Source organism: Athene noctua, chromosome 4 (genome assembly GCF_965140245.1).
Source record: "Athene noctua chromosome 4, bAthNoc1.hap1.1, whole genome shotgun sequence".
Taxonomy (NCBI): Eukaryota; Metazoa; Chordata; class Aves; order Strigiformes; family Strigidae; genus Athene; species Athene noctua.
Window position 1 is genome coordinate 66916820 of NC_134040.1, and position 13216 is coordinate 66930035.

At 37.6% G+C, this 13216-nt stretch overlaps 1 protein-coding gene across 2 annotated transcripts in view; it reads left to right on the forward strand.

Moving 5' to 3' along the window:
• The window catches only part of MND1 (meiotic nuclear divisions 1), a 45715-nt gene that overhangs the window by 5669 nt on the left and 26830 nt on the right, over positions 1-13216 (forward strand). For both annotated transcript variants that reach the window (XM_074904039.1, XM_074904037.1), the window contains exon 4: positions 865-1013. In XM_074904039.1, the coding sequence (XP_074760140.1) occupies positions 865-1013 (149 nt within the window). The remainder of the gene's footprint in view (positions 1-864; positions 1014-13216) is intronic.

A 13216-nucleotide genomic window follows, 5' to 3' on the forward strand; every position in this document is an offset into this window, starting at 1 on the left:
ATCCGCTTCTGCGTATGAAGGCATATAGCCACACAACCCAAGCCCTGGTTACTCTGAAAAGAAAAATGTCTAGCCTGTGGCAATGCCCCCATACTGGCATCCAGCCCATAGCTTCCAAAAGATTGGATGTTCCTGTTCTGGCATCCACTTTAGAGTTGAAATTGAAATTGAGACACTGAAAACCATAAATTAGCTCAAAGATCTTTATATCTTCATCATTTGAGGATAATAATAACTACTTTGCTTTGTTGAACAGTTACCATATTTACAATGGTGAATTATACCACACATTTTCTAGAAAATGACCAATTAGGTTCAGAAATGTTTTGGATCCTTCTGACTGCAGATGACTTTCTATTGTATATGAATAGAATTAAAATTAAAATCTGCCCCTCCTGAGCCTGTAGACAGATGGCTTTAATGCCTCTGCTGCTGTTAAATACCTTGATAAGCATTACAAAGTGAAATGTGATTACACTCCTAATCAAGAAATGATAAATTAATCCATATTAGAATTAGGATTGCAAGACAACTTCTTGAGTACCCTCTCATGAGTCTCATGAGTTTGATATGTATTGTACTGTTAATATGCATGTATGTTTTATGATACTCATGAGCAGTGTTTTACAATCTGGTAGCAGACTGTACAGAATAGCAACCTTTATGTATAAACTGCTGATTTCAAAGAGATTCATCCCTTCAAAGTGAAGAATCAGGCATAGTGTCCTCTTGAAATCTTCCAGCTAGCTGACATTCTAATAAAATATTCATACAAGATGATTGTAGATGATGGCTTATGGTATTCATAATTCTCCATACTTTAGATACTACACGGTTCTAATTTGATATTTTTGCTTTTATTAGCCTCAGTGTCAGTGAAAGAGATTCTGCAGAGCTTAGTTGATGATGGCATGGTGGACACTGATAGAATTGGAACTTCTAATTATTTCTGGGCTTTCCCAAGTAAAGCTCTTCATGCCAGGAAGTGTAAGTTGGAAGAACTGGAGTCTCAGGTACGTCTCTTTTAAGGAGAGTACTTGTTTACCTGAATGGGTTTGCTTTTTTCTCTTACCTCTTTGTCATTCTTGTTCATATCATGTCCTCTCACGTGTGTGTGTGTGTGTGCGCACACACACAGATTTTACTATAGGAATCATTTGGCACACATGGTATGACATTCTCATTATCTTGCTATCACATCGGAAAAGTTTGGGAGGTTCTTTTTGGAGCTTGAAAAGACTTTTTGTCTACTTGCTGCTGAAAGCATGATGCAAAACATAATTTAAGCACTTTCTCTAAATATTTAGCCATCATATGCTTTTATGTGTCTTTTTTATGGTGTAGGCCATCATGTGGTAATGATCTAAAAGCTGAGAGAGGACTGAAATGCATAACCCGAGTAAATGTGGGAATGGGTTCTACTTATGGCCATTGTGCTTTCCTCTCTGCTTTTATCAGTAGCTTAATTTGTGAGCACTTGTGTAATCCCATGTTGCACTTTTATTAGGAGAGAAGAGTTGGTCCTCATCTTTCACAGAAGAGCCAGGCATCTTTTGTTACAACATTGCTGTTCTGCTGATCTGGTTCTTTCCTACTTTTTAGGGACTGACTTTCTTGCTTCTTTTAATTGAAGTGGGAAAGCATCTGTTCACCAGTTTATTTGCAACTGGAGTACATGACAATAAGATCAATAAAGTAGATTTATGATCTGATTGAACCACAACACTGCCAACTTTTCCCGTGCGTATTTAGCATTATGTTCATTCATCAAAGAATCATTTGAATTAATACAAAATTATTGGTAGCATCTGAATGTTTTTACAGACATTGTTTTATTCACGCCTAGCTCTGGTATCAGCATTGCCATCTTATGTACAGCATTGTCAACTTAAGCTACTTCTTTAAAGCTCCGAATAAATTGTATAAAAATACGCTTTTTTCCCCCAGCTTGAATTGAAATAGCAGTTTGTGAATCTGAAGACTGTTCACCAAAGCAGATTAAATAGCCTGGTCAATGCAGCTGAAATTCTTGTTTATGCATAGAGTATAGTGTGACCAGCTGAGAGGTAACCTTGCTATGCTGTTGTTGCTTGTCAATCTTAGTCATTACTAAACTGAAAAAGTCCAGTCCACTCTTCTGTTTTAACCAACATGAGTTCATTTCCCTTTGCCCTGAACATTTTCATTACTGGCCTGGGTGCTCTAGATGGCTATCCAAAGGCATGCTGTGTGTCTGGTTGGGTGGATGTGGTAGAGGGAGGAAAGTACTGGTACTCTGTCACATGCCCAATCTGCTGCAGTTTTCATGATCAAGAGTAAGACCTGATAGAACTTGCACTTCCTTTCTCCTTATCCGCTAATTCATGTCATTTTTATGAGCCAGTGATGCATTCAGGGCTCTGTGGCAGTAAGGAGGAAGTACTGCAGTCCTTCCCATTAGTAACTGGAACTGTATTTGACAACCTTTCAGGCAGGTACTTTGGATGAGTTGGAGAGTGCCGCTTCAGATAGCTCTTGTGGTACTGCATGGGTCATCAGAATGATCAACTTTTCTTTCAGGTTCTGCCACTGACTTGCTCTATGTTTTGAGTAACTTTCTCAGCATCTCAGGCAACTGTTAGTATCATGGATACAAGCTGTACCTTGTATGTACCAAGACTTGGTTATTATTAAGTTGTCCCACTCATAATTTTGTCATCATCTTTACTGTCTTTTGTTTTCACAACTCAAATTAGTCCAGACATTAAAAACTTCATCGATTTATCTGGATATGCTTGTATAATTTTCAGGCATGGACTTAGTCTGGCATGACTAGGCTTAAGTTCATTTTTATTGACTGGTAGTAACGATGCACTGATTTCTACTCCAGTGAAGTTCCATTTGTCTGAAACAGTTAAGTTTAACTCTGCACTGACTTGGAACTGAGTTTCCTGGTAAAGTTACTCAACTTATTAGTATATTCACCAGAGTTTTAGACCGGGCTACTTATTCTGTCAGAACATAAATGCCAACTGAGCAATTGGACAAATATATGCCAAAAATCCTGCTTTGTTCACCAGACACCCTGCTGCCACTGTCTTGCTGAATGCCAATGATTTGCTATTGGATACTTTATATTTTTGCTCAGGTTGCATTATCTAGCCAAGTAGTTGAATGAAGGAGTTGATATTTGTTGTCTTTGCCCTTGGGCCCAGTCCCATCATGAATTTTAAAGATAATTGATCAAGCAGGTCTCTGGTGTACGCTGATGAATATCTTCTTTGGAATGTCTTGCAGAATCTGCCTAATATGCTCCACCATAAATATCCAGGGGTCATCTACAAAAATATGCTGTACTGCTTTAAATGGATGTTACATTATTAAACATAAACCCATCTATTATTATGGAATTATAATAGGCATGCAGTTATTGTATTGCAATGTTATTTTATGGTTATTTCTGGGTAGGAAATAAACTATGCTGATATAAACAGTTTTGCAGTATAAAACTACTCCAGTTGAAAGAAATAGTGTTGTTACCAGATCCTTATTTGCAAACCAAGTCCTGCTCCTAACATATGGGCTTACTGATATAAAAGAGCTTTCTGTGGACCATGTTATGAGTCCTTAAAAATACTCATATTCATTGCCTGTTTTTTCTGATGAGAATGGAAATGTTTCAGCATTTCAAGGAGAAACATTTTCACTAGCTGAAAACTTCTCTGTTGACACAGTGGAAAGGTGGCATTTTCAATGAATAGTGCTCTGGACATTTTTACAAGATGATAACAGATTATGTCTCTGAGTTCAAATTAGCTGTTTTAGTGTTTGTATTCTTGATGTGAACACATATGGATTTTCTTAAGGGTTTCTAAATCTAGTCATCGAGTATCACAAAACTTCTTGTCAGAACATGCAAAGCAGAGGAAAAAATTAAGCTATTGTACTGTTTCTGTTGCATGGTGCCTGTCTTTGATCATTCCTGTGTAGAGCTTGTGGCATGCTGAGAGATGTGTTTTCTTCCTGTTCCCTGTCCAGATCACTTGTTATCTACATGAGTACATGAGTTGGTCTTTCTTCAACAGTTAAAAGCTGGAATGAAGCCGCCTTATTTAAAGCACAGGTTTAAAAATCCAGCAATTCGGTTCACACTGCAATTAGGGCTTTTTACTGGGAGGCAATAGTTCTCTGCCCCTTACAGAGCTTGTGATTGTGGGGAGACTGGTTTAGGAACTGTTCTTGAAAGAATTTTTTTGTTTCAGATTTTTAGTGATTATTGAGCCACACCCCAATTTAGAGACTCAGTAGCAAAGAACTCCAACTCTGTATTTATAATGAAGAGCAAGCCAGTTCTGTCTGGATGTTTCAAGTTGCACCTAACAGTGGTTGTGTACACCCTAGATTTTTTTCAGGAATTATTTCTTACATCATCCGTGTGACTCCTTTGTGCAGAGATATGGCAGCTGAAAACAATGCTTGAAAATAAAGTTTCTTTTGATATAGCTTTCCTCCCTGCCCCCATTTTTTAGCTTGCTTTTGTGGAGGCAGGTGTTTGGTGAGGGGAGCTAATCTCTGAACTGACATATATGGCAAATCTTGTGCTGATCTGGTTACGATTAGGATCTTGGTGCTGCTCTCTAACCCAGGCTTACTGTGCAGACTTCGTCCTTTTTTTCTGAAAAGCAAAGACAGTGAATATCTTTAGTTTGTGTACAATCTGTTGCAATTTTTTTCTCCAATAGCTCACAGAGTAAAAATCGCTAAGTAGGTCCCTCTGTATTTTGTGTTGGTTTATTTTGCAGTGGCATGGCTGCTCTTAAAGGTTTATGCCTTCTGCCAGTTGCTTATTGTTCACCTCGTGCTTATGCAGCTGTGAATTGGACCACTGAAAAAGTAAAAGATGTTGGAAGTTATATTTTGGTCAGGTGGGTTTATAGTAGCATCAGTACAGCTATGAGACAGTGAAACTAAAGCAAGGGGATTGAGAAGTATTGTTTTAACAAGGTTCATAAATTGAGAAATTTTTGATGGAACTTCACCTTTGTCAAGATAACTGTGGAAGCTTTACTGAGAGCACTAGGGTGGGTTTTTTTCCTTCCATAAGAAAAGCTGAAAGAATGTGGTTTTATTCTTTATCAGTATTTCCCTGGCAGTCAGGTTCTGAAGTTTTGAATTACCTATGATCAATTATCATTTTGACAAAATGATATGTTTTTTCTTGGCATAACAATACTGGAAGCTTAGGGTTTTTATTAAACTAATGAAGAATTTGACCTATGCAGTGTAAGCAGAAAGATCATAATTTATGGATGATTCTGCTGCCCTTTGTTGATTTCATAGCATGCATAAAATGAGGAGACTGGAGATGAGCTACACCAACATGTTAATCACAGTCACATTCCATCTCTGCAAGAGCTGCTAGTACTTTTCAAATAATTAGCCCCTTTGCATGTTTGGGTTTTGTGTTGTTCTGATGTGTGTGTTGCTACAGAAGGGATGTGAATGTGAAGGATATGTTACCTGCTGAAGAAGAGAAGGCAGTTATGCAACCAAAACCTTGACAACAGTGATTAGTTAGGAAATGGCGTATCAGCGAGTGAGGAAAAGAGAAACTTTTCTGGCATAACTTTAGTATAAACAGATTCAGTTTAGATTTTCTTTCACTTTTTTCATCTGCTTCTTTGGTAAAACGCAACTGTGCTGTCTGTTTTAGATAAGGTGAATTAACGCTTGCTTGCATTTCGCTTTATAGTGGCTTGAATTAAGTGTTAATTAAAGTAACGAGTAACAGTGAGGCCTTTTTCACCCAAGGGCTGATGAGTCTGCAAACCACAACCCTCAGAAGTCATAAGGAGTGTCCCATCTCTCCAGCACGTTGTCTGCCATAGCCAGCGTGACTGGGGGAATCTTGGCTGGTTTAATACTGACACTACAGGGCTTAAGGGAGGCAGAAGCAATTTCAGTATCCTTGGTGACATTGAAGAGTGTCTGGCATTCAATATGACAGGAGTATATGCTCGAACCATAAGGTCATAGAGGATTGCCACAGCAGAATATATTTTTAACAGATAGGGACCTGAAATACCAAGTTCTTCAAAGATCTTGCAGTTGTTAGTGTAACTATTGACAGTACTGTAATTGAGTAGCTTGGGGAAACAACCAGTTTACTTCCTTTCCCCAGTCTGATTTTGTGTCAGTTCATTTCACCGTTCAGTTCAAAACCATACATTTCGCCTTTTTTTTTTTTTTGTTAATTGTCACACCTTATTTCTCATGTTGTTGCTTTCTTGAGGGTTATTCTTTTGTATTCTTAGGCTTTGCAAGGAATGTTTAACAGCAAATGGTATTATAGCTACTGTTCCTCCTGAGACTGAGAGCAGGATGGTGTCACCTTGTACTATAACAAAGATTAAATAGAAACATTTTAGAGCAGGATACAGGATGGACTTTTTATGCTGTTCCCTGTGTTTGCTTCAAGATAAGTGACTTGCAACAGTGACTTGGGGAGAGTTTCTGGCAATTTTTCTCCCACTAAGCATTGCATTGGACCAGTGTTAGTTAAGATGGAAGGCATTAGTTGATGTTTCATTCCTTAAGTCCCTGCCCTACAGTTGGTAAGAGGAGGGATTTTTCACTTCCCATGACTCATGTATAGAGCCAGGGGAAGAGTTTAGAAGTCAGTACATCCTAACTCTCCTTTCAGAGCTAGTTTTTTTTTAAAAAAACAAACAAAACCAAAACCCTAGGAATGAACTTGTCAAAATAGAGTGACTTCACATGTACCAAGTTGTGCTTAGGAGCACTGAAATATGAAAAGAGAAAGCATATATTTTATTTATTTAAAGACTCAGGGAATGCTATATTAGGAAATACTTTTGTTAGGAATGCACATTGTTTGAAAATAGTTAATGGAAAGAAATAATCATATTGGTGAGTAATCTGGCTTGAAGCCTCCTGGAGATGTTTGACAAAATAACTAGATGGAGAGAACCTTATTTGTTCAGAAAGCACACAGAAAATGTTGAGTTTTAACCATCAGAAAGTTATTCCAGGATGCAGCTTGGTTTATTTCTATCCTTTTAGATAGATATATTTTTCCTCCTTAAATACTGTGACTGAATTACTGCATGGAAAGTTGCTGAATAGACACTGCTTGAGACTGCTGACTGAGGCACAAGAAACTTCTTCTGTCCACATTGTTTAAGTCTGAGCAGCCTCCTCCTTGATCGAATTGACTCACTCAATTGTCAGTGTATTTCCACACAGTTTGGAGATTGATTCTGGGCTGCAAGTAGGTCCAAGTGCTCAGAGGTGACTGGCTTAAGGTAATCAGTCCTGAACGGAGGTACAAATCCTTGGAGATGGCAGATGTTCAGTGAAGGGTAACAGGCCCCATAGTGCTTGGAGTTGGGTGACGTAAGTTGCCAGACACAGGCACTTTGAGTCAGGCAGGGAGTGCCTGTGGGATCTAGTGCTGTGAAGCAAGCGTTTTGCATTGCTTTGTAGAAGTGTCCTCAGCAGATGGTGTATCAGCCTTTAACAGAGCTCCTTACGCACCTCAGATCTCTATTTCAATTTCCAGCCTCTGTCGATGGTTTTGAAAGCAGGTTTTTCTCCTTGTGGCAGTGATGGACTATCCCTAGAGGTACATGTGCAACACCTGTGGCATCTGTGGCCTAATGCTTTTGATAGAACAGTTGATTTTTGGGGTGATCAGTTGAGTAGCTGTAGTGATTCGGTATTCAGTATGTTTTTAAAAATACTGTTTTTCATTTATTGAACATAAAGAACTTGCTGCTTAAAGTGTCTTAAGGTTTATCATGACCATAAGCTTTGCTGAAATACATCTTAGAAAAGCTTAGAGCTATCTTTCTAGTATGAATTTTATGAATGTTAGGGAATAGATAGCATAATTAAAGAATTGTCCTCTAAAACCAGAGAAATACATCAGTAGTTTTACAACTAATACATGTGTTTTGTGTTAGGAATTATTTATTTAGACATTTTTCTCTAATATGTATGCTTACAATTTAATTTTATTAGGTTCCAGAAAATGTAATAAATTGTCCCTTTCCAGGAAAAATAAAAGTCAGGATCCCAATGTGTTGACTAAGCAGTTACAGCAATCTTCCCATATCCTTGATGGGCCTCCTTTTTTCTCTCGTGTTTCAGGGCATCTAATTTAGCTTTCTACTTCATTTATTCTTCCTTGGGTTGGCCTGGCTGTTTTGATAATCTTCAGCTCCAGTCTGCTGGGTGATTCCATTCCCTTCTGGTTCACTTTTTTTTTTCCCCCCCCTTTCTTGCATAGTAATGACTCTCCGAACAGAGGCAGTTAGTGACCTCTCCCTATTTTCAGCCTGCAGGCTTTCACTGACCCTGTACATTTTCTTTGAAATCAAGGACTAGACACATAAAGAAATGGCCAACTGTGAAGCTGGCGTGGTATGGACTAGCTAATGTCATACCAACCAGTGGGAGATGTAGCAGTAAGAAGTATCCTAAAAGCAAGAGGCTGAGAATTTGCATCATTTAAACGTTGAAAATATGTTGATTATTTCTATGCCTGTTGATCCTGTAAAGCTTATTTCCTGGATCAGTCTCCTGGAAGATGCTAATAAAGTTTTATTTGAAGCAGTCCAGGGTTTTTGTTACCTCTTTGCATCTTGCACTTGAAAAATGTTGATGTCTTGAAACAATTCTGAATTTAGTAAGTCCTAAAATGTCCAGCAGAGAATACTCTTCTAATGCTGTAACTTATTAGAGCCTTCTGGAATTATGTTTAATGGCATGCTACAAAGCCCTGGAGGGTATGCTTAGTTACTGCTGTCATGGCAGAGTTCTAAAAATACAGTGCTCTGGAGGCTTCTGTTAGAATTAAGCAACCTCATACTTCGGTGTTCATTAGTTGAATTTCATGCTTTTCCTTTTACTAGCTGTTAATATGTAACTAGATTGATGGTAACTGAGAACTGTAGGTTTTCCTTTCCTGCCTTCTTGATGAGCATAAGCTCAAATTGGCATGATATAAGAGCAATTTTTTTAGAAAAAGCTGGCTCTGTAGTAACTGTAAAGGTTATAAAGCAGGCTTGAAGGAAGAATCCTACTATATTAAAGAGGATATATTGTTACTGTGGCCCCAGTAATATAAATTGTATATTCATTATGATATAATGCAGGAAAAAATACTAGCGTTTTCTAACAGTGTTTTCTGTGAAACTGTGAATTTTTTAAGTCATATAATCACATGGTTTACCTTACCTTGTCAAAGGGGCTTGCACACTGGCTGCTGGCTCCATTTCTGACATTGCAATCAAACTGTTAATCCGAAATGCAAAGAAATTGGAAATAAAAATGGGGCGCTCACTCCAGAAGTCCAGTTACATCTGGCTCAGATGCAGCCCTATGCCCTGCACATCCCCCTGTGCCCCACAGTAGACATGGCAGGTGTGAGTGACAGTTCAGCATATCAACAGAAACCCAGCATACTGAGAAAATTTAAAGGCTGTAAGGCTAGGAGCTTCCAGCCTGGGTATAGGTCAGAGGGAATACTACTTTCAAAGCTGGATTTGATGGAACCAGTGAATGGTAATCTTACTTAATTTGAACTTTGACATTCACCTTAAAATCTTGTCATTCAATTAATATAACATTTCATTTTAGAAAATTAGCATGCATGCATGTGGAAATAAAGTACTAGCATGCGATTATGTGTCACTTCATAGCATTTTCCTCTTCTGAAAGCAATGAAATAAAAAACACCAGAAAACCAGAGTATAAAACCAAAATGTGTGAAGTTAGTTTGAAGCGGCAAGAATTTAGAGGAAAGGTCTTTCCCATCACAGTCAAACAGCTTATTATTGAACGTGTGATAGTTCCATCAAAGACTATTCTTAGTATCAGGAATTTGAGATGACTTGGTTGTCTGTCTGAGCATTACTTAAAAATAATGAAATTGGCATAAAGAATGAATATGTAAGAGCGTTGTCAAAACTCTGAGCTTGATGTGTTTTACTGAGGTTTTTTATTTTATTGATAATATCTTAGTGTAGAATTTGGGTTTTTTTAAGTCTGTGGAATAAAGTTTTGATTTGTGTTTTGCAGTTTTTAGGCAGGACGAGCTCAGGGAATATCGAATGAATATTGTGTTTTAACTTGGGACTGTCTCTGCTGAGTCCCTGAAGACATTGTCAGTGTACAGCCCAGCTGGTTAGGATAGCAATCTTTAAAAGCCTGTTAGGGAAAAATCAGAACTTTTCTTCTTTCTTTCCTTTTCTTTCCAAGGGAAGATATTTTTCCATGTTCTTTCTGCCTTGAACAGGCCTATTAACTATCAATTTGGACTTTGGAGGTTTAGTAAATACACTAATATGCAGTAACAAGCATCCTTCATGCCCGAGTATTAAAATTTTTCTATAGTTCTGTCAGACATGCAAATGCCTTTTGGCTCGTTCAGCTTTCCCTATTAGACTGCCTGCATTTGTGATAGAGTTGAAAAATGAGGCATTTCACATATTTTTTTTTTTTTCTTTTAGGTTGATTTGGTGTACTTGGTATTTGTATCTGAGTAGACAGCCATCTGTCTCTCAGGTCATGCCAATTATGCCAACTCTGACAGCAGCCAGAGAAATTCAGTTCTTTCATTCAGCCTGCACAACTGTTTCTTTCACCTTTTGTCTATTAAGGAGATTGGCCTGAAGTGGTTATTTTCTGTTGTATAACTAGTACTTAACAAATGGTGTTGCAGATGAATGAAGCAAAACCAAAAGCTCATGGCAAGGCATCTTCTCGAAGTAAACTTCAACTTAACTATTATGGCAAATCTTAAAAAATGGAAAATAATTGAATTCCAAGCTAATTTTAACATAGAGGGGTTTACTATATAGTAATTATCTTTAAAATTATTGCAGCTAACAATATAAGGTTTGTAAATGGATGGGTGAAGGTTCCAATGGAGGGGAAATTCCTCATTTGTTAGTTCTGGATACCCTGCATGTTCTGTTTTCTTTATCTAAAAGCAGTTGCAGGAAGGAGGACTCGACTCATACTCAACACGACCTGAGAATAGAGCCATGCCTAATTTATGATATTTCAGTCTCATTCTCATGTGTTAGCATGCTAAATAAATCAGGATTATAGGCCTAAATTTAATCTTGAAATACAAAATGGACTGTGTTTGTGGGAGGGACAAGTAAATTGTATTACCCACATGAATACTCTAGCAAAACATATAAATACTGCTTATTGAGTGCAGCGATCTAACTACGGAATTGTTTTTTGAGAATCTTCATAGTGCTTTGTTGGACAATTATATGGAGAGTCAGATATTTGTTCAGTTAGTTCCCTGAAGAAACCTTCACTTCCTTAGATTGGGTGTCTGATACTTTTTTTTAATCACTGATGTAAGTTACAGTCCAAAACTAACAAATACCCGCTTGTTACCTCTTCAGTACTTCTTTAAAAAGACAGCACTTGCACACTGGAAAATTAGTAACAGGCTATTTTGGAACAAGTATTATTCACTTCAAAGAATCAGTGCACCAGCTCTTCATCTTGAATAGCAAATATAACTTGTTTTGGGTCATCTTTTTCTCCAGAAAATTATATTATTCCTTACCTTCTCCCATGTTTTTGAAATGATTCTTTCAAAGACTGCATTAAAAGTGAGGTGATCTCATGGTAAAATTTGTAGCATGCATAAAGAGAAGCAAGTTCTTGTATTGAACATTTTTCCAGGTTATCTATCATGAAGTATTTAAGAATTCTTGTGAGTACAGAAATATGGTGGGCCCTCACTATGTCTCTTCTCTTTTTCTACAGTCTGTTTCCCATCCATTTTATGGTGTTCTCTTGCTGAAATAATCTTCTCTAGTCTTTAATTTCTGTGTTAAAAATTGTTATTCTATATTGCCTTAATCTCTACTCTCGCTCTTACCTGTATTTCTTGAACCATTGCAGTCTCCCAGGTGCTTCTCTCATGCTCCTTCTAAGTCTCAGCAAACATGATTCCCTACTTCATATTGCTGAAGCAACTTATAGTGACTTGGGGTAAGACATTGCGTTCTGCTTTTTTCTTGTTTCACAAATGTTAAAAGAAAAATAATTAAAATATTTTAATTGTATGTACATAACGAGCGTACGTTTGCTGTCTGTGCTTCACTAAGAGTATATCACATCCCTGACTAAAGTCTCAGTAAACCTGGGACCTGCTGCTACTGTAGTTCAGTTCATTATACGCAAAAATGGCATTTTGGGAGTGGTAGGCAGGCATCCTGAGAGCACAGCAGAAGTGACAATGCTGCAGTTCACAGTAGTACTCTACTGTGAGCATAATTAGCTAGCTTTAAAGTTTACTTCTATGTATTTGGAGGCTCTGGCGTTTATGTCTTTGTGACTGTATATGTAAAAGAAAGTAGTTATATACTTACTTTGCGTAGTACTTTAGAAAGCAATTCTGCACATCAGTGTGCTGCTTCCCCCCCATCCCTCTTTTAAGTTCTATTGTTTTAGTCAACAGTGATTGCTGAGCGATTTCTTTTAGTAATGAGCTATGCCTTTCTTTTAGCATAGCAGGTCTGTTTTCAATATTTTCAGATTGTTCTTTGGCTGTTAATCTTTGCGTTTTTACTCTATATTATTAATCTGCTTTCTGGCTTCAAATTTTTTTTATCTTTCTTTAAAATCTAGAGGAATGCTTTGAAGTACTTTCTCTCTGTGCCTTCTGTCAATTCCATTTAAGTTTTTCAGTGGTAGTTTAGGTTTAACATAGCAAAGAAGTACACCCATCTACTGCAAATGTCACCCTAAAACTCTTGAAGTGCTTTTGTTTAAGCTAAAAGCAAACAAGCCCTTGCCTCTGGCCTGAAACAAAACATAGTGAGCTTCAAACCCAAAGTAAATAACTTTGCAAAGTTATAAACAATAAAAAAATGGATGTCTTGAATTTTTCTGTAGTGGCACAGTGAGTGGTGCTCACAACACCAGTAGTTTTTAATACCATTTTTGGCTGAGTGTTTTGGCTGAAAGAAAACTGAGTGTATGATATTTCTCTTTAAGACCATAATGACAGTGGGCTAACAGCTGTGAATGCTCTTGGTGGTTAACATATGAGACCTTGGTTTGATTCTTGTCCAGTGTACATACTTTGGGGTCTGTGTTTGCATGGCTTACACCAGGTTTGTAGATATTTTAATATGCTAGGGAGACAAGCTACATGTTTGGTGGGTTATTGGTGGTT